Here is a 20631-nt window from a genome sequence, read left to right on the forward strand (position 1 = left end):
CCTGAAGGGTACGTGAGAGACTTCTCAAACGAAGATCCAACGTCACATCGAGAAGACAATTGTAGACATACCGCCTATGCCAAAAGATTTACTGGAGCCAACGCTAACGGCTCCCTGTGCCCTGCCTTTGCCAATGGCATAGTACCATCCAAATGTTAGGATTGGATTCAGCTTTCATAGGACAGTCTTTCTGCCACATAACTGATGAATCATTCAGGCAGATACTAGATCTGGAGACATACTCATGCACATTTCCTCCTGCCCTGCTCCCGTCCCCACTTCCAGAGCAGAAGACAACTTTCAGTACAACTTTTCTACTTTAGTATTTAAAATCTGCCCCTGTACATGGGCAGCGGGACCAGGCAATCCTTTGACCCTCCCTAAGCCCTCTACAAAGCTGAGCACCGCTCACTCTTCCCATCAGGGAGCTACCAGTGAGTGCCAAATACCCAAGACAAATCTGGGTTATCAGGTTTTTATGAGCAAGGCAGAGATTCTCACCGGCATCTAGCTGGCCAAAACCTGCACCCTCCTAAATTGTGCAGCTCCACTCAACCTAATACTAGCACAAGCCTTACTGCGTGATGAGCCTGGCCTTTTGGCCCCACAGCTTCAGCAGCACCAAAACTTGCTTCAATCCTCACCATCTTGCTCCAAATGTACCAAGAAAACCATGATCAATCTTATTTTTGACTTGCTCCTTCTCTCCTCCCCATAGACTATGCCAAGGTTTAGCATTCACTGACAAACCACTGATTTAGTTCACTAACATCCGTGTTAAGGAGACGAATATTTTATTTCTTCTAGCCTGACTCACCCACTCATTTATTTATTTTTAAAGGCAGCAAACATCCTGGTCTCTCTGCAGATCTTACCACTTGCCTGCCCTGGTGGAAAAGACACTGTTTGAACCAAGGAGCCAAGTTCTCATCCAAACAAGTAGCTAAATGTTTCTTCTCTCAAGCAGATTTGGTTGTGGAAGGATACTAAAAATAATTAAACAAATAAAACCACTCGTGTTTGTGCTGATTGCTTGCATGAGAGCTGTACTCTAAGTGGTGCTGGGCTAGAGACCTGGAGACTTTGTACAAACTGTTTTCTAGGAATATCTGTCTGGGAGTAGAGTGTAAGTGGGACAGATATTTTGAAACAGAGTGGGAGCCCTGGAGTACAGAGTGGTTTGACAGAACCACAGCAGCAGCTTCCTGCAGCGTCTTACAGTTGGACTGATAATTATTCAAGAAGTCTAAAATTGAAGTAATTTAATTCCCAAAACAGGATTTATTGCATTCTCCCTGGGCTGTAACATCTGTCTTAATATCTGTCTTAGTGCTTTCCTTCTCCACCCACCTCTTGCTACGGAAAACAAACCCAAGTACATCAGCCAGCCTAAAACAGTTACAACTCAGTAAAACAGTTATGTGGGAGGACAAATACGATGTAGAAGAACAGAATTTGGAAGATGTCCACACCAGCTGTTCCAGGAACTTTGAGGTGGCTACTTACAGCTCAGAAAAGGAACAAAGCCAAGCAAGGTTTGGCTCCTGGTTTTCCAGGGAGAAGAGCTACTAGTTAAGGTAGAACCACACCACCTTAGAGTTCAGACCTAGCTGAATACAGCTGTCCAGACATCTCAGAACACTATAAAAAAAAAATTAAAAATGGGTAAAATCAGGGATTGCTGTCTGGTAATTAGAGGTAGATTTTAGAGGCACTAACTTTTTGCTGTCTACTAACTCTACTTTGTTCCTCGATGACTACTTTCAGCAATAGATTGCAAAGGATTACAAGGACAACTAGTCTGGAAAAAACAACCATCTTGGTAAAACACTGAGCAGCTGTGTCACCAATTTACAACAGGATCCGGGAAATGAGCATTTGTAAAGATTTAACACCTGATTATCATTTCACAAAATAAGCCCAATTCAAGAGAAATCAAGTGACTAATGCCACCAATGACGAGCCAAGGCAAGAAGAAAATCCCTCTGTACCAAGCAATTTTGCTGTTGTTTAAATTCCCTCTGCCCCCATCCAAAGCTACTAAGTCGCTGTCAACTTTGCCCATTGAGACACAGACACACACAAATGCACAACACCAATTTTTGAGCTGATTTCTCTTTATTTCACAGTCTCAGCAAAACAAATCTGCATTCAAAAGTCATTTCACATTAATATATTAATCAAACATTTTCAAAATAAATATATATTTTTTAAAATAACCATTTCTTTACATCACTGCAGTAGCAATTCTAGAAAAGTCAGTGCACAGAGAGTAGCAATTCCATTAATCACCTAGACTCAAATGAAAAGAAAACAAGAGGTGGACCATTTTTCTCTCCAAGCAGGCTGCATGCAGTAAGTCTCAGCAGTTCCCTAGCATATGATCTTTCTTCACACTTGCTGGGACGGATCTTCTCTCTCTCACAGACACTGTCACAAGTCAGTAAAATCTGATTTGTGCAAAGCTTTGTACAACGCGGTTTCACAACCTGGTTACTGCCCATTCCTGCAGAGGTTCTGAGCACTACAGTCATTGCTAATGAGATCAAAGAATCAATGTCACGGAATGAAAATGCTTGAACCCTCAGTCCAGGGAGCTGACATTCCAGTTACTGAGAAGTGAATTCACAGCTGATCCAGGAACACTAACAGCATTAAACAACATTCAACTGCCCAGCTCAGTTATACCCAACAACTCATTCCACCTTTTTGCATATTCTCTCAAGTGCTTCCAGGGCAGAAGCAACTATTTTCTCCCTATTACCTATTAATTCACCAGTTAAACCACAGGATTAAGATGCTTCACTGGCCAAAAGGTGTAACTTGTGTTACAGCAGAGGAAAAAAAAGTGCATTAATGACTATAAAGACAATATCCAGGACTTAGTGATCTCAAGCCCACACATCTAACTGGCAAAAAGAGACAACAGAAAATTAGTGTTCCCATACGATCTGTAACTAATTAGATGCTACTAATCAGCCAAGGGCAGTAGGGGCAGTACATTTTCTTAAAAAAAGGAAACTTGTCAGCATCACCATAGTGCACAGCAGGAAAACTTGGAGGGCTATCAGATTACTTGTCAGGATGGTTAGGAACAACTTATTTGAAAAAAAATTAATAGATATCTGCTAAATTTAATAGATATCTATTTCCTCTGAGATTCCAAAGGTTCCTTTTGAAGCCCTTTCTTGGTAGGGGAGGGAAAAGCTGGATGCGACTCTCTGGGTTGAGAGGGATACCCAGAGACATCCCTGTGTCCAGAGATACTCTTGGCAGTACACCAAGGTAAAGTCAAGACCCCCCAACAGCCTTGTTTCTACGTTATGAGCTTGTTAATTATGAGTCTGGAGCAGTTGCTTACTCTAAAGAGGTACAATTTAAGTATGAAAGGAAAGAGACATAAAGGAAACTATCACAGACGAAGAAAACCTCCAGTTCTAGGGATGGCGTGCACAGGAAGAAGGGAATACTGTGGTAGGACGGCAAACCCTCAGAGCTCTACGAGGTACCAAGGCTGTTGAATTCTCTCCCCTTGCTCTGCACATATCTACCACTAAAGTCCAGGAAAGCCATGTGCCTTGAGGTAAGACTCTACTCATCAATGTTATGGGCCATGCCCCAAGATTCAGCCAAAATGGGAAGTAAGAAAGCGATGAGTCGTGGAGAAGTTCTGTGGTAGCTTATTGGTTTTTCTTATCCTCTGGTGGGAAGTACGGAGGAGGGGGTGGCTGGTCCTGAAGTAAAGACAGTAAAAGAACATCAATTCATTGCTAAGGAAAACAAAACAAAACAAAACAATCGATTCAGACAAACTTCTTTTTCTCAGTGACACAGCAAACACAACACAGTACTTTTGAACCTTTGCTACTTGTACATGATTCTGACTCTTACGAACAGAAAACCCTTCCAGAAACTCCATTTTAGCACAGACCAGTTTCCTTGATGGAAACATGGACTAGTTTTGCAGACAACAAACACTCAAACTGATTAAAAAAAAAAAAAAGATAGAGGAACTTACCGTGGGCATATAGACGTTATGTGGGTTGACTGGGTTGTAGTAAGCACTGGCAGCAGCTTCAGCAGCTTTCGCTTCAGCTGTCACAGAAACAGAAGTTACAGATTTGGTGACATACAGAGAAATTTTATCATCAAAATTCCAGTCTTGGCCATTAACTGTTACAAAACATTATCTTACCAACCCTCAGGTTCCAAAATAGCTACAACATAAACACAACAACCAAACATTAACTCTTCTAAATAGCAAAGATTCAGTTGCCACAGGACTGTCAAATGAGAGGCGAAACAGACCAAGACTTAGTTTGGAAATGTCACCTGGAAGTTGCTTGTTAGCCCACATATAAACACTAACAGCTGTTTTGCCTGAATACAGACAATAATCCTGAAAAAGGCAGTCAACCAACCATCCTTCTTGGGAGTGAAAGTACAAAACAAAAATCAGCACAAGTTTATAGCAGCTCAGAGGATTTACTTAGTAGGAGGTAATTTAGGAAGACAATCCAGATCCTTTATTTCTGCGGAATATAAAAGTCCTGTACGCCTTTCTGGATCAGTGCCATCTTCCAAATAATAGTTCAATGATGATTGGTTGTTTATTCAAACCAGAGACAAGTTAAGCTTACTCAGATAAGTGTCCTTATCTATGAGAAGTCTATGGTTCTGTCCAACCACAAAAGCTAATTTCTCATTCTTTCCCACATGCAGACCGTTCAAAATCATGTTCAAAATCACTTTGATAAATCCAAAACGAATAAAAACAAGACTGACTTTTCCCCAGCTCCTTTCCATTATCTGTTCCTCAGTTCCAAATTGTTTAAGCAAAAGCAAACAGGTTAAAGGGAAATGGGAAAACAGGGAGCAGGTATCAGCAAAGACGTATTTGCTAACTAACACAGACAAGAAACATATTTCAACATCAATTTCTTTTTATTCACCTAACAGAGCAAGATTACCACAACAGGAGAATCACAAGTGTTGGGTGGTTTGGTTTTGTTTTTTTTTTTTTTCTTGTCACAACAAGAACAAATCCAACTGAAAAGTATCTGCTGATGGTGAGAACCAGGCTGGCCTCCACACTGAGCTGGATATACAGGGCTGAAGATTAGGGGGGCTCCCTAAGCCCCCTCTCCTAAACACTTTTAACTTAAGTGGAACTTCTAAGTTGCCTCTCAGTTCCCCAAGAGGTAAGACATGAATTCTCAGTGAGGGTAATAAAGCTATGACTTTTCTGAGCAATAACACTGATGCTCAACAGCCTCAGCCTTTCAAACAATGATTCCTTATACATTTTTGCACAGCTGTTGTCAGGAAGCAACAAGAGAATGTCTGCCCACTTCTCCCAGCAGCCAGTGCTATGGACATCATAAAGCAGCCGTGAGCTAATTCCCCTGAAGATAACTCTTACCTGCGGGAGTGGAAGGCAGATCGGGACCACTGGTGGGGGGTTCCATGGGCCCCGGGTACGGCGGGGGTGGAAGCTGCATGTAACCCATATCTCCACCCCCAACAGGAGGGGGAGGATAAAACTCTGTCAGGAAAGGAGATAACACAGCAAAAGACTTAACTCCTTTGGGTGGGTCACAGCATACACCCAAAAAAAGCCACCGGCAAATACACTGAGAAACAAGTTACACAAGGCATCAGATCCAACGTAAGAGAGAATGTAAAATTAGGATTTCTTTCCCTTTTTTACTTAAACTCTTGCTAACTAGAATCAGCCCCATTCTCAACCCTCAGACTTACCAGGAGGAGGTGGTGGGTATGGATAGCCCCCATTAGCTGCAGGTGGTGCAAAAGCATAGGATCCATTTGGCATATAGGAATAGCCATAAGCTCCATTGGGCACTTCACCTCTGGAGGCTAAAGAAGTACAGATAAATTCACCCCATCAGAACATCAAATCTGCGTAACGTGCAGACCAAGAACTACAACAAACTTAAAGAGTCCCCATCTGAAAAACTTCAACCCTAATAAACCCACTGCTTGTTGCATGTGGAAAAAAAATGTTTTTCTAAAGCAAGTAAGTTGCAGATACAGCCTGACACTCACACGGACTGGAATCCAGCCTGTTCCAAATTAAAACTGCCACTGCTGTAAGATTAAGGCAATGCCTCCCAAAACCACAAAACTAAGTGGCAGAGACCACTCGGCTCCCATACCTTGGGATGCCACTTGCAGCATACGCTGTCCAAACTCGATAGCGCCCCCAGCTGAAAAAGTCATCTTGAACGTGGCAGATCCTTCCCAGCCGCCTGCAGGGAGGGAAAACAGAAATCACAATTAAGGAGAAGCCGTTTTGGTACTATTTAGCTTCTGCGCTTTATCTACAGATGTCCTGTACATAATTCTTTAAAGAGCTTATCCCAGATATCCAAGAAAAAGCTGCAGATAAAGCAACAGAATTACCCTATTATCAGAAAATTTCACACAGGACAGTATTTTCAGGTCAAGAAACACCTGAAGAAAGGATCAATGGGGGAAGACATTCAATAGCTTTCTGAAGTTGTGCCTGTTATCACACTGGCTGCCAACAGACCAAGCTATCAAAAGTGCTGGATTTACTTTAGCTTTGTATAAGATTAGTGCAGAAGACAGGGATTTTGTTAATCCTGTTTGCTAGAAGGCTTTTGCAACCACACCTAACTGTCAGCTATAAATTAGTTTGGGAGTTCAAGTGCCCAGTGAAGCAAAGAGCTTAATGAAAAACACGGACCACATAAATCCATTAAGAGTCCATAGAAAAGATATCAAGTTAGGATAATAAAAAAAATGAATTAGCAACATCTCATATTACAGGCTAAAAGAGAAAAACATGCACAGCCCACAGTCCCAACAATGCATCAAAGCAGTAGCTGTGTCAGTGCTGAAACAGGGACATGTAGATTAAAGAACCTTTTGAGCTAAACCAGACTCTCATGGCTGTTAAAGCAACATCCTTATTAAAGGAGACAGCCTCTGGGGAAAACTCGCAGAGATTTTAGCTGAAGCAGTTCGCCTTTCACACAGTTTACAGTGTTTGTCCTTACTGCTCGGCCTTTCTCTCACGCTGGATGGTCCCGTTTTGCTCTCATACAGAAGCTGTAATGCTGATTTCAGGATAATAGACCGAGGTCTCCTAAGCACTGCACTGTGATTGCAGAGACACAGCTAATAGAATAAGTCAAGCTAGAGATGGAAAAGAGTTTACTGAATCATGCCTTGGTAAAAAGTAGAAGCACAGAAGAGTGATTAAAAAAAAAATTTGAAAAAAGTCTACCAGAATCTTCCAAATGAACATAATTATGAAACTACGAAACTGCCCCTTGAAGATCCCCTAATTTCAAGATAGTTCATTCTTTTCCAAACAAGTGTCATTTTACTTCCAAGATGCACTACGGCAGTAACATGTTTTTCCTTGAATTTCACAGGAAACGATGGAGAACAGTGTTCTGGAGATCAGCACCTCAAAACCCACATAGATCCAGAAAGGATCACGCCTGTTTGTCATAGAAGGATCTGGACACAGAACTAAGAAATAAGCCTAACTGACGAAAGCTAAACGACATCCTCAGTTTTGCCACCGCTGCCTGCTCTCTGCTCTGATGTTTACTCAGTGAGATCACTTGGTTGACTGGACTCAGAATTTTGTACAGAGGGCAGGAATGAGATCAGTTGCAGAACAGATCTGTTCATTGTCACTGTGCAGACAGCAGACAAGGGGAATATTTTTAGCTGCTGGTTTCAAAGAGAGAAACGCGTTTTAACAGTACTGTAAGAACCCATGTGGTCAGTATCCAAGTTTAAGTTGCACTGCATACTTATTTCACTACAAACTATACATCCTATATCTTAGTTTAACTGCATATCAGTACCATACGTACCTCCTGCCTCTGCTTTCACTGTACCCTTGATATAATTTGCTCCAAAGACAGGTTGCTTAATTTCACAGTCTTTCAACAAATAAAAGGCCATCCCAAAAGACTGCATAGCATCCTTTCCCTTCGATACAAAGATAACCTAAAAAAAGGAAATAACATTGTAAAGGGTGTTTAAAACAAACAGGAAACGCAGCCCCAATTTATTATCTGAAGAGACTTCTCGATGGACTGAAGCTGCTTCCCACACTTAAAGATCCTTGTCATTTCTGCAAGCCCTAAGCTACACAGAACAGTCACAAGGGTAAACTGAAGCCTCAAGGCAATAAAGCCATCCAGAAAGATTACACTTGCTAAGATAATACTCCTCCCAATTTCTAGAGAACTTGCTGCTCTGCACAGCTATGATTTAGTAGCTGAACTGTTGCTTTCAGCATTTCCAGACCACCGCTAATTTCCAATCTTGAAGCTGCCTAATGGACTAAACAGCTGCTTGTACAAGAAGTAATCAGATTTATTATCTTTTGACGGATAGACAGTATACGCAATGTATTCATAATGCTCCCCAGAGGGAGAGGATGAGCCATACTTCAAGGAGTAGTAGATTATCCTGACTTTCATGCACTGAGAGCATTTAAATACAGAATCATGAAGAACATTTATCTCCTTATGCAAGATAAAGCCTTTTATTACTTACTCTGTAGGGAGTCAAGAAAACACTCCCTTTCTTGGTCCCTTTGAAGGCATCTGGCATAGGTTCGATATCACTGAAGGTAATTTCTACGTGGTCATAGGTCATCAAAACGCTGCAAACAAGACGGGAGAAGAGACGTGGTGTTACAGTTTAGGCAGAAGTGCAAAATGCACTCAGCTTACTGACCTACCATAACTGGGTTTAACTTCAGGCCAATGCTCAGCAGACAAAAATCAGCCTGCTGGCAGGTTTTTTGTTGTTGGCCGCAGCAACTTCAGTAGCAGCGGCTGCTTGTTCTCAGCCCTGTGCTCCTTCCTCAGCGTGCTGGCACAGCTGCTGCTGCTTGAGCAGCCAGGCAGCGAATCTAGTCAATTAAACTGATCAAGACCTCAACATAAGCACATTTATTACGTTACGCCGCGTTTCTGCTGGGCGAGTTCCCTCACCTGGTTCACCACCGCAACAGAGGAAGGACCGCTGAAGCAGGCACTGCTCAGGCTCGGTTACGCAACGAGGCTGCCGGAGGTCCAAGCCATCGCTTGGGCATCTCAGTCACAAAAACGGGGTTGGGAGGAACTCAGTCTTGTCCCTGGCCTTCGGTAGCCGGGGGGGTGCCACCACCCGCGGCACCCGCGGCCTTTTAGCCATGGCCCCACACCTCCTTTTTCCAGCCCCCCCCCCCACCCGGCACCTAAAGGGTTAACCCCCCCCACACACACACACACAAAATGGCGGGGGGTGCGCGAGCCCCCCCAGCACCACGTGACCCCCGTCGCCCCGCCCCTCTCTCCCCCTCCCCTCCCGTCCCCACCGGACCCCCCGAGGAGGGGCGGAAGGGGGCCGAGGCCGCCCCCCGGGGCCGGAGGGGGGCCGCGGGCCGGCTCCTCACCTCTCGCTGTTGTTGATGATGACGCCGCCGCCCTCCGAGTGGTTCCTGTTCAGCGCCATGGCCGCAGCCGCCGCCGCCGCTTCGCAGCCTCGGGCCCGCTCTGCGCATGCGCGGCTCGCGGAGATGTCGGTGGGATGGGGCCTCCGCCGCGCGCGGGGCATGATGGGAGTTGTAGTCTCCTGGCCCCCGACGCCATGTTCCCCCCCCCCCCCCAAAAAAAAAGTGAAATAAAATAAAAAATCTGATTTGGGGGACATGGCTCCCGGCCCGCTTACTGAGCGCTGTGAGGGGTGCTTCCACCCTTCTTCTGCCCAGAATCACATCCCGCAGCTTCACTCACCACCTCCATCCTCCCCCACAAAGCCCCCCGGGGCCCACCCGCCACAGCCTCGCCATCCCTGAGGAGATGGGCAGCCCTGTGCAATTAACAACCAGTGTTAATTTACTGAGCCACAGCCAGCTGCTGAGATTGTATTAAATTTTCTGTTTGCTAGACATAACAGGGGGGGTAATCCAAAGAGCTAGTCTCCTTTTCAGGAGGCCTCCTAAACATGTTTACAAACCCATTAATCATTTGATTACACGGCCCTCTGACCATATATAATAAAATTATTTAAGTTATTTGGAGCCTGCCTCATTTGGCAGCAGTCTTCCCAGCTTCCTATTTTAGTCCCTGCCACGCTGCTCACAAGGAAAGCAAGGGGAGTTCGCCCAGCACCCTGACAGCTTTCAAATCTGCTTGTATTTTCTTGTGGTTTGCAAGTCTTTTTTTTGGAAGACATTTCCGGGCCAGCCCACTAGCGGCTGAAATGTTTTTGCTAGCAGGCTATCCAGTTTTGCACGCAAGTTGTTTTGTTTTGTTTTTTTGTATGAAAACCATGCAACCACAAGCAATTTTAATGCTCTTTGGAAGCCTCTCCCAGGGAAAAGCCCATAAGTAAAAGAAATAAAGACAAAATTGGGCTTTCAATGGGTGGTCAGGGCAGAATTCAGGTGTTCAGAATAAAAATCGCACAAATCTGGTGGTACTATGCAAGGTGAGGCTTAGTCCCTTTAATAGCAAATACGCTTGCTTGGTTTCCATCATTCTTTTAATTCAGGCTTGATGCACATTTTGTGTTTCATACACCTGCAAACAGTCTTTTGTCCAATATTGGATGCGCACCATGCTTTGTGTTCCTAATATTACCCCTTTATACTCACAAGGGTTACTCTGGAAGGACTGAACGGTCACCCTACAAAACAGGACCCCCTCTGCCTGGAGGAAATCTGGATACAGGAAAGTATCTGTGGTGTTGGCATAGCTTTAGGTTGGGTATAATCTGCTGCTCCAGGTGAGCAAGCAGGAGTTAGCTCTTAAAAAAAACAAAAAATTGCATAATTTCATTAAAAGGGCTCCTCATATTATAATGCACGAATATATATTAAGAACATACATTATCCAAAATTTTATTGTTTTACATGGATTTGAGCTTTTCCCTGCAGTGCTTGCAGCCCAGCCCCCTCCAGCTCTTTCTGGGAATCAGCTGGGGTAGGGGGAAAATGAGAAACGCTACACAATAGAAACCAGATTTAAATAAATGCAGTGACATAATCTGCACAGTTCCTGGCAAGAAAAGCACAAGTTTGTGCTTTACGTATCCGCTTTTTCAATAAGTTGTAAGTTTCCCTTTTAAGAAATGGTTATAACAAACAGCCTTGATTCCTCTCCTATTAAAGTCAGTAGCAGACATTCACACAGCTTCCACCACAGCTCCCAGCTGAAGCACTGCCACCTCTCATGAACTAATACTTGCCCAGTGATGTTCTTCTCATAGCTCCAGCTGACATTTGGTATTAAGAAACTCAGCCTTCATTTTAAAAAAAGTGCTGGCATGCATGGGAAGCTCTAAACCTCCTTGTTACATGGAAAACCTTGGAAATTTATACTCAGATTAAAACACCAAGGAAAAAATGCCTAACCTGTTCCTTTCAACTTTGTTATTTCTAAGTCGAGGACAGAGGTATAAAAGAGGCAAGGAGGGACTTGAGACATCCATTGTTTTGAACTGCCCAGAACTGACAATATTGCTGTTGGATTCCAGGATTCTTCCGCTCCTTTTGTACTCGAGCAATAAAAATGTGTATTTGGCACAAACCCCTCAGACGCTCTTGGAAAATAAAATCTCTGCTATTTTATGCCAGATGTACAGGACACGGAAAATATAAACAGGGGATAATAGGACAACTTCAGTGGTTTGGTATTTAAAGGAGAGACAACCCAGAGCTATGTTTGTGTAACATTTAATGGCAAATCATAGTCTCCACCAACATTATATTATTCTGTTACAGTTTCTTCACACACTGTAAAAGACTCTACAGTAACTGTATATTTAAAAATCCTAATTAAAAAGAGGAACACTCTGTGACAGCAAAAATAACTCAAGGGAGCATGGAAAGGCTGTTTAAATTGCAAAGTGCTATCTATCTAAACTCACCACATGCTGTGTTTATCCTTTCATTTACAGCAAAAAAAAAAAAAACAGAAATCCAAGGCTGGTATAGTGCACATTTCCTAATCATTCCAGTTTACACCCCAAATTATTGGCAACACAGAGCAAACCCTGGTCCAACACCCTGAAGGGATTGCCCTCATCTTAAATCGGTCAGAATTTGCTTTACGTCCTAACCCGCCAGGATTTATAGCACTTCCAACCAGGATAAAAAACAGCAGCAGGAAGGAGAGGGTTTGATAACACTTTCCAAACACACTGCATCTACAGGAGCTCTCCAAACCCTCTGGAAAGCTGCACATCAGCACCCCAGCTATGGGGGCAGACAGGAATCGAGCGACTTGCCCCCACTGCAGACAGCAGTGGCACCAGCAAAAGCAGAGCCCAGGCTCCTGACGCGTCCTCCTGCGGCTGCAGGGATGGAAAGGGAGAAGTGTGGGATCCCTGCAAGCCATCTCAAACCCTCAAGGAGCAGAGGCTCACGTCTTTGCGTTGGGCAACGCAGGGAAGGAAGGGATTGCGGCTCAAGCGCGCCGTTCCCCCAGGGAGCCATCAACCCGCCCACGGCCAAATGAAATGGGGCAAAGGCCCAGATCCACTGTATTTACTCTGGCAAAACTCCTCACTGCAAACAGTGGGAGTTTTGCCTGAATAAATGACATTTGGGGCCCAGACCAAGCCAAGACACCAGCCCATATGCAAGATCTCTTCCCGCCGGCGTGCAGCACAGATCAAGGTTACCTTCCTCTTCCTCCCAGCACATCACCAAGCACAGGCTGCCGCACGTCTCCAGCCTTCTTATCTGGCAAGGCATTTCTGATACTAAATGCTCTCCGCTGCTAACAAAACAGCACCGATGCCTGTGCTGTGTCACCGCTGACACCTCGTGCAAAGGCTGTTTTGCAGGAGGGAAACTGGCGCGAGCACAACAAAGTGTTTTCGAGGTAGGAGCTCAGGACATGGGGAGTGAATTCCCATCTGGGCAGCATTCCCGCTGGCCATGATGATTTCATCCTGAGAAGGGGAAATCAGGAAATTCCCTTCATTCAAGGGAAGACCTACACCCCGCTTCCCACCGCCTGCAGCATTTCAGGAGGAGCGGAGAAGGAGCAGTTTCGGGCACATCCCAGTGGTCCCCTCTGTGCATCAGTGCTCCAGCCCTGCCCTGGGGACGGGGAGGCTGCATTCGGAGCCCTCAGCCCCACATTTGAGAGCTGACAGCAGTGGCTGTTTGCTGGGACCTCTGCCCATGCCAGCGGGAGCTGGCAGCATGGGTAAAGGAGCTCTTCAAGCCTCACTGGTTAGGTAAATGTGGCTAGAACTTCAAACCTCTTGGCTTTGTGGCTGCCTTTTTTTCCCCCCACGTTCACTTTTTTTCCCTGTCTCCCTCCCTCTGAATATACCACTATCATTTCCAGCTTATCCTTTGGGGAATACATATATATATTTATTGTATATTTAGCTATGTGGGACATTTTCCATCCTTGCTGACTGTTGGTGCGTCATCACTGACTCATTCACGCCAGCAAAGAATCTGGCCCAATAGATTTTCTCTCTAGGTATATATTACACAGCATTACGATTCTGTAAAGCAGGCTTCAAGAGGTAGGTAGCCAACTAATCCCAGAAAAAATAAACTTGGACGAAGGCAGGGCGGGCTGAGACAGGAGCCGCACTGTGCCGCCTCTGTAACGTCTTCAGGGCAGAGCTGGAAAAGCTCCTTTAGGACACACAAATGGGCATTTTGCCTCTCAGCCTGAAGTTACCACCTTTCCCAGAAGGGACACTGGCTTGAGAGTAGTTTTTGTTAATTGTTACTTGTTCCCAGAGCTTAAAGTGTCACTTAATAACTAACTTTACCTTTTGTTGATGCAGTCACTCACAGCTCTCCCTAAGACACGCCGTTTGCCCCTGGGAATACTCACAGCACCTCTTTGTTGCTTGAAAAGCTCTCTAAGCTATGGGGTACATTTGCAGCTCAAGTGTGCCCAGGGTACTTGAAGAACTGGGAGTTCAACAGTGTTAAAATCCCCTAAAATAGCAGGGTCATCAGAAAAGGGAGGGGAAATTTGACTGTAAGGCTTCTGAAAGCAGTTCCCCAAGAACGCGTTTACTGAAAGCACATCCTCAAAACTGATCTGGGCTGCTCACTTTGTTTCTCAAGGCAGGAACTGTGCTGGCATTTCTCCCCTTTCCCAGCCGGGATGTTTGGCCGTGGTAGGGAATAGCCCGGGGCTCCAGCACACGCAGGACCACAGCTTTTCCACAGCATCCCAAACACGGGGGAAGGCAGAGATCTTCGCTTCCCGTTTGTGGCACTAATCAGTGTCGAGCCCCGCGGGGAGAGGCTTTGGGGTTCGCCCCATCCACGCCGGGCTTGCTGCTGCAAAGGCACTTCAGGAAGCAGCGTGCGGGCGGTGCTGAGCCCACGCTACGAAAAGCGGCGGCGACACACAAGGCACAAAGCAGGGACCCACACGAGTTGCCGGGCGGCACGAGCAGGTGGGGAGGAGAGGGAGCGGGCAGCCCAGCACCCCAGCATGGCCTGGTGATGGGATTTGGTCGGTCAGGCTGATGGTTCCACTTGGAGATCTCGAAGGTGTTTCCCAACCTAGGTGGCTTGATTCTGCGATGCAGCGGCGCTTCTGAGCAAGGTGCCGCGCCAAGAGAGGACCATCGCGACCCCGGACATACAAAGAGGGACGTGATGGCGGTGGCCTGCTGCAGGAGAGACCCTCCAGGGTCTTCCCGTCCCTCGGGGAAGTTACCGGCGCTTGAGCACCGAAACGCAATCTTTCTTCAGTGGCCCAATCTGCAGGTGGGCATCGACGCTCTCCAGGAAGAAGGCCGGTTTCAGCCTGAACGAGAACAGAGAGGCGAAGTAGCTGTTGATCTTGTTCTGGAAGGGGTCTAACTGAATCTTCCTTAAAGGGGAGGCCTTGAGCTGCTGCAGGCATGTCATCTTGGAGTCCTTGACTCCATAGAAGGTCAGGGCCTTCTCCGAATACTCCAGGAAGACCCCGATCGTGTGGAAAAACGGCTGCTGGATGACAGACTCAACGCCACCATACCAGGCCACGTAGTTCTGTCCGTTCCACTGCAGGCAGCAGGACTTCTCGTTGCGCCCCAGGCGGCAGCGGTTGTAGGCTTCCCGGGGGTTGAAGTCCTCGGTGACGACACCGATGCTCACCCAGCCATCGATGAGCTCCACCTCCCAGTAGTAGTTGCCCCGGTTCATGAGGTTCACACCCAGCACTTGCTCGCAGTTGATAAAGCGGATCGGGCTCTCCGGGTAGGGGATGGGGCAAAGCACCCGCTTGGCTCCCTTGGTGCTGAATAGCTGGATGAACTTGTCGGCCGTGTCACTGTCCAGGTCAATGATGAAGGCAACTGTGCAGGGGAGGAAGAAGACACGAGGATGATGAGGGAGGAAATCCCCCCAGCCCTCCCTGCTCTGATCCCCTGCTCCAGCGTTCAGCAATTCCCCTGCTCCTTTCCGACCCCAAGCAGCTCAGTTTCTGCAGCGTCCTTAAGCCACCACCCTGTCCTCTTGCTTTTAAATCCCATGGCTGATTTCAGATGATGAGGATAAGGGGCTCAAAACTGTGGCATCCCCATACCCAGGGTGAATACAGGTTACCGGTCAGAGGAGAGAGCAGATGGGCTGCAAAACAAGCTCAACCATGTTATCAGACATCAGAGAATCCACCTGACAGACTGGTGATAGGAACATCCCACGTGAAAGCAGGCTTCAGGCAGCCAGAAGAGCTTTGTCTCCCTTCCTCACCTGCCCCAGTGAGGCTCTCCGATCTCCTGCCCTGTTCCAGACCTTCCTCTTCCTCGCCCCGCCGTGGCCCGCTCACCCAGCGCCTCACCAGAGCACCCCCGGGCTGCGGCCAGTTTACCACCACCAGCTTCCTCAATTCACACGACTCTCCCATGTGCTCCTTCCACCAAACCTTCCCTGCCTCGCCGCAACTCCCTGCACAGCCCCCGAATCACCCCTCCGTGCCACGCACTTGCCGCCGACCTGCGTCCCACCACTGCCCTGTGGCAAACGAGGCAGACGCACAAAACCCTGATCTAATTTAACCAAGGATCCAACTCGCCCAGGGCTGGAAGGCAGCCGAAATTACACGCCTACAGCCCCCCTGGCAGCTGCTCCGGCAGAACCGCAGGCTAGGGAAAAAACCACCTAAACGGATTAGGGCCGTCGTCAGGAAAGCGAGGAGACTTCCCCGTTAGCTGAGCAATATTTCCTCTGGCGCACGGCAGCAGGACCAGCGCCTGCCGGGCGAGCGGGACGGAGCCGGCGGGGAGAGGAGAGAGGGGAGATGGGCCATGGCAACAAGCGTCAAAGCAAAAGGCCGTCACTTACATTTCAGGAAGTAATCGCGGCTCTCCAGGCAGGCAGAATTGTTCGGCTTGTCTGGAAACCGTGACTCGGTCATCGCTGAAAAAAAATAAAAGGGATAGAAGGGTTTGCCACCAGTAAAAGTGCTGCCACCGCCAAGGGTGTTACCGAAGCATCACCCTGAGCTGTGGCTGTGTCTCCAACTCTCCCCGCACATCCCTGCAGGATCGGGAAAGGAAAGAGGCCACTTTTTCCACCCCAGGGGGACAAACGGGGCAAGGAACCGGCTGTGATTCCCACATGAAAACGAGGGACAGGAGGGAGCTCAGCCTGGATGGGAGCGCAGCCAGGGAGAGTCCCCAACCTCCAGCCAGGGCGGCTTCCCACCCCGGGCAGCCCTGGGAGACCGCAGCCTGCCTGATGAGGGGATTGCCTGTCCCAGAAGAAACGGTCCCCTTTCACGGGAGGCCACTTTGGCCACTCGCCCCCTCCCGCAGGGCCCTGCCTAACTCCCAGGCTGTTTGTTGCCTCTCAAGTCTCTGGTCTCCGTGGAAAAATTCATAAAACCTCAAGGAGGAGGCGTTAGCACAGACAGCGATTGTGCAACCGTGCCTGAGAGAGGGGCCAGCGCTACCAGGAGCCCCCGAGCCCGCAGGCATCTCCCGTCCACGCGGGGAAGACACACATTTGGGTGCCCTGCACAGCACCCATGGGCAGAGGGGCCGGGGGGGGCACAAACCTTCCCCCATCTCCTGGGGATTCAGCCCATCGGCGCCTTTCCCCTGCAAGCGGTCCCACTGCTTTTTGCAGACAGCCGACAGCATGTCCTTCACGGCGCACACGGCCTGGGTGCATTTGGTGAAGTTGAGCTCGTTCTGGAAGCTCGGAGCCGGAGAGAGGTTGTCTTCCATGGCTATTTTTAAGGCTTGAAACTCCTGAGCCAAAAAGACAGAATTTCAGGAGGTTTCAAACACGCCGAAGTTGCCTCTTGTTCCGCAACCCCACCCTGCCCCGGAGGATTTGGGAACTGGCAGCTCGCAGGACTTGGCCCAAAATCAGGCTTGCAGAAGGGAGGAGAGCCTGGCCACGTGTTTCTGGTGCCTTCTCTTCGCTCCTTTTCAAAGCTGGGCTCCGACCGTGCCCGTCTCCTCCCCAAAAGGTCTCTGCTGGCCAGGGTGGGTGCAGGATGGGGCAGTGGGGCACCCCAACCTCTGCCTCTGCAACCCCACACCTAGGTACTGAGCCTGGCCAACGCATCAGCTTCTCCCGAGTCCTGGAGAAGGAGGGAGGTGGTGGAGAAAAAAGCTTTGGCAGCGCAGTCCTGCAGCAGCAGGATGCTGCAAACAGGGCGGAGACCCTGCAGCCTCCCATCTCGGGGCTGCCTGCACCCAGCTCCACAAGAAACGAAACCAAAACCAAAAGACAGCATCTCCAGCTCCTTCTCCTCACCACCAACCCCCCCAAGGCACCTGGAGGAAGTAGATGGTGTCCTTGCTGGGGACGTTCTGCAGGTTTTGCTTGCACTGGGCCAGCTTGGCTCGCCTCTCCTCCTTCCAGCGGAGGTCGAGCTCGGCCTCCCCCAGCATGGAGCGCTCCCCGTCCTCGATGAAACCGGCCACCTCCTTCTGGAAGGTCGCCAGGACCTCAGAGGCTTCTGCAAAGAGCTTCTCGACCCGCTCCTTCTCCTTCGTGGCGACACCCTGAGCACGGGGAGAGATGGGTCAGTGTCACAAGGAGCGGGAGGGGAGCACCCTGCTCCCCTGCTGACGGAGCGGGGCCATGGCGGTCACCTTAATGAGCTCCACCATCTTCTTGGTCTGCGTGATGGTGACGGCCAGCTCCTCCAGCTCGTTCTCCACATTGCTGAGGAATTTGGCTTGCTGGGCCTGCGGGCACAAAGGGTGAGCGCTGAGCTCTGCGCCCTGCTCAGAGCCCAGCAATAAACCCTGCCAATCCGCAGCCCACACGACTTTGCTTTTGGGCTTCAGGTGAAGGGTGCAAGGAGATCACGAGTTATTTTCCCCACTTCCTCCCTCTGGAACCCTCTGAACCCATCCAACCTGCAAATCTCTCTTCTCGCTTGATTACTTCTAGCAAAACTAGAAGAGCAACCGGGCTGCAAAGTGCAGTGCCCACCTCCGTGCTCCCCGCTGCCCTCTCAGCTTGGAACAGCAAACCAGGAATTTGAAAGCAAAATTGTGCTCATTCTCAGGCAGCGATTGCAGCGAGCACCAATAAGCTGCATGGCCAAGGCTGGAAAAAGCCACCTGGGACTGGTGCAGAAACCAACGGGCAGCCACGGAGCACTGTGGCCGCTGGAAATTTCTTATAAAAGCAAAGCAAAACAGCTCAGGAGCACAGGGTGCTGTTTTGCTGCAAAGGAAGCACCGTCCGAACACGACGTTTCCTGGCAGGCTATTGTTAGCACCAGCCCGTTGCCCATCACGGGGACAGGTCCCCTGGGTGCCAGCACAGCATCGCACCCTTCACTGGGGTCGGTTCCCCGCCAGAGCTCGGTCCCTGCAGCACCCATGCCCAGACAGCTGGGGCAGACGCTCTCCCTGTCCCTCCTTCCCACCCCGCAGACAGTGGCGACGCTGAGCAGCGCCTGTCTCGGTCCAGCAGCTCCTCGGAGCTGGGATCATGCGTGCTTTCTATTTTAAGGCCCCTATGACTAATCAGAAGGGTTTCCCCGCAGCCCCAAGAGCCCACGAAGGAGCAGGAGCCGGCTCGGGGCTGCCGCTGGGCACCTGCGCCCCAGGCACACGCCTGGGATGAGCAAACCCCCCCCGAGGTCCCCGACGCCGCCACACCGCCAGCTCCATCGCCCTGCGCCCCGCAGAGGCCCCATGCTGGGAGCCCCGGGGGTGTTCGCGGGGTGCGAATCTGGGAGGTGACTCAGCCGCATCTGGGAATGGGAGTGACGGAAAAAAACCCCGCTGCCAAAAGGCGCAGCACAAAGGGCTCATGGAGCGGGAGCAGCGGCCGGGCAGGGAGCCAGCGCGCGGAGCAAAACCTCCTTGACGGAGCTGTGGGAACGAGACGGAGAGGGCGGGCACCCCATTGGGGCGACGGGGCTGGGGAGATCCCACGTGCCCGTGTCCCCCATCCATCCCCAAACCCAACGGGACAACGGGAGCGGTCCGCCCACCCCACATCCCACGGGGCACCCCAGCGGCACGCACCCCGCACCAGGACAGGGCTCCCCGTGGGGAACAGGGTTCAACACCCACCCCGCGCATGGCACCCCACCGCGATCCCATCCCCACCGCGATCCCATCGCCCCACGCCCACAGCACCGACGCCCACCCCTCGCCATGCACCCAGCGCCCACCCTCGCCCCGTTACATCCCCCCGCACCCCCTCCCCCCCAGCCCCCCACGCACCTCCTTGAGCTCCCGCTCCCGCTCGAGGGGCACCACGTCGTGGGCTCGGTGCTCGTGGGCGCGGCAGCGGGGGCACACGCACGTTTGCTCGGCTCGGCAGAAGCCGTCGAAGGGCTGCAGGTGGCGGGGGCACAGCCCTTCTTCCAGCCGCCGGAGGGGTGCGACCAGGCGGTGGGATCGGAAAGCGGGGGCTCGCCGGTGGGGCTCCAGGTGCGCCCCGCAGAAGGACGCCAGGCACACCAGGCACGACCGAGCCGCCGCCGCCCGAGCCCCCTCGGGGCACACGTCGCACAAAACCCCCTGCTCCCCTTCCTCCTCGCCCTCCTCTTCCTCTTTTTTCTCCTCTTTCTCCTCTCCCCTCTCCGGCCGCTCCTCCTCGGCTCCCGGCGCCATCAGCGGGCTGGGGGAGGTCGGAGGGGGGGAGCCGGCTCCGGGGGGGCTCGGGCCGGCCTCGACGGGGGAGGTCGCGGGGCAGGCAGCCCCCAGCAGCGGCAGGACCTCGCACAGGGCTCGGTTCTTGCGGAGCCGCAGAGCCGCCGGGAAGGGCTCCTGGCACAGCGGGCAGCGAGCAGCCGCCGCCCCGCCCGCCGCCGCCCCGCCGCCGTCGGGGGGGCCCGTCCTCCCCCGGAGCTTCCCCAGGCAACCCTGGCAGAAATTGTGCCCGCACGGCACCGTCACCGGGTCCTTCAGGATGTCCAAGCAGATCGGGCAACCGAAGGGACCGTCGGGCAAACCCGGCACGGCCAGCGCTAGCCTCAACGCCGCCGAGGTGGCGGCGGAGGGCACCGGCCGGCTGCTCCCGGCGGCGGCCTCCATCCCTGCTCGCCCCCGCGGCCCCAACGGCCCCGCCGGCGGCTGCGGGGCGGGAGGGAACCGAGCTCCGCCCGCCCGCTCCGCCTCCTGCCCGCCGGCCCGGAGCCCCGGCCCCCGCGGCTTTTGGCTCCT

The 20631-nt window shown here is 50.5% G+C and overlaps 2 protein-coding genes across 5 annotated transcripts; both read right to left on the bottom strand.

The window, feature by feature from the left end:
• Positions 1–2099: 2099 nt before the first annotated feature.
• WBP2 (WW domain binding protein 2) lies at positions 2100–9613 on the bottom strand. Of its 4 annotated transcripts, none has more exons than XM_080560868.1 (8): positions 9455–9613; positions 8569–8677; positions 7878–8013; positions 6177–6269; positions 5761–5877; positions 5423–5545; positions 4019–4095; positions 2100–3734 (listed from the first exon to the last, which is right to left on the bottom strand). In XM_080560868.1, exons 1-8 carry the CDS (start codon positions 9511–9513, stop codon positions 3681–3683), a joined length of 768 nt encoding a protein of 255 aa, XP_080416994.1. In that variant the 5' UTR covers positions 9514–9613; the 3' UTR covers positions 2100–3680. The 4 variants fall into 4 exon arrangements, with proteins under 4 accessions (XP_080416994.1, XP_080416995.1, XP_080416997.1 ...); XM_080560869.1 differs by lacking the exon at positions 9455–9613 and adding an exon at positions 9012–9320; XM_080560871.1 differs by lacking the exon at positions 9455–9613 and adding an exon at positions 8968–9230.
• A 2108-nt stretch (positions 9614–11721) lies between these two features.
• Positions 11722–20606, bottom strand: TRIM47 (tripartite motif containing 47). The gene is made up of 6 exons (XM_080560833.1): positions 19687–20606; positions 18091–18186; positions 17770–18000; positions 17040–17235; positions 16325–16399; positions 11722–15336 (listed from the first exon to the last, which is right to left on the bottom strand). Exons 1-6 carry the CDS (start codon positions 20500–20502, stop codon positions 14711–14713), a joined length of 2040 nt encoding a protein of 679 aa, XP_080416959.1. The 5' UTR covers positions 20503–20606; the 3' UTR covers positions 11722–14710.
• Positions 20607–20631: the final 25 nt, after the last annotated feature.

The sequence above is a fragment of the Anser brachyrhynchus genome (assembly GCF_964034855.1).
Source record: "Anser brachyrhynchus genome assembly, chromosome: 18".
NCBI lineage: Eukaryota > Metazoa > Chordata > Aves > Anseriformes > Anatidae > Anser > Anser brachyrhynchus.

Excerpts from the sequence above, each read along its gene's own strand:
- WBP2 (XM_080560868.1), bottom strand. The coding sequence starts at position 9,513 with ATGGCGCTGAACAGGAACCACTCGGAGGGCGGCGGCGTCATCATCAAC. Across the intron at positions 8,678-9,454 it reads ATCATCAACAACAGCGAGAG|CGTTTTGATGACCTATGACC; the intron begins GTGAGGAGCCGG and ends TCTTGTTTGCAG. Across the intron at positions 6,270-7,877 it reads AGTGAAAGCAGAGGCAGGAG|GCGGCTGGGAAGGATCTGCC; the intron begins GTACGTATGGTA and ends CCCTCCCTGCAG.
- TRIM47 (XM_080560833.1), bottom strand. The coding sequence starts at position 20,502 with ATGGAGGCCGCCGCCGGGAGCAGCCGGCCGGTGCCCTCCGCCGCCACC. Across the intron at positions 18,187-19,686 it reads GGGAGCGGGAGCTCAAGGAG|GCCCAGCAAGCCAAATTCCT; the intron begins GTGCGTGGGGGG and ends TTGTGCCCGCAG. Across the intron at positions 15,337-16,324 it reads CCGCGATTACTTCCTGAAAT|TTGCCTTCATCATTGACCTG; the intron begins GTAAGTGACGGC and ends TCCCCTGCACAG.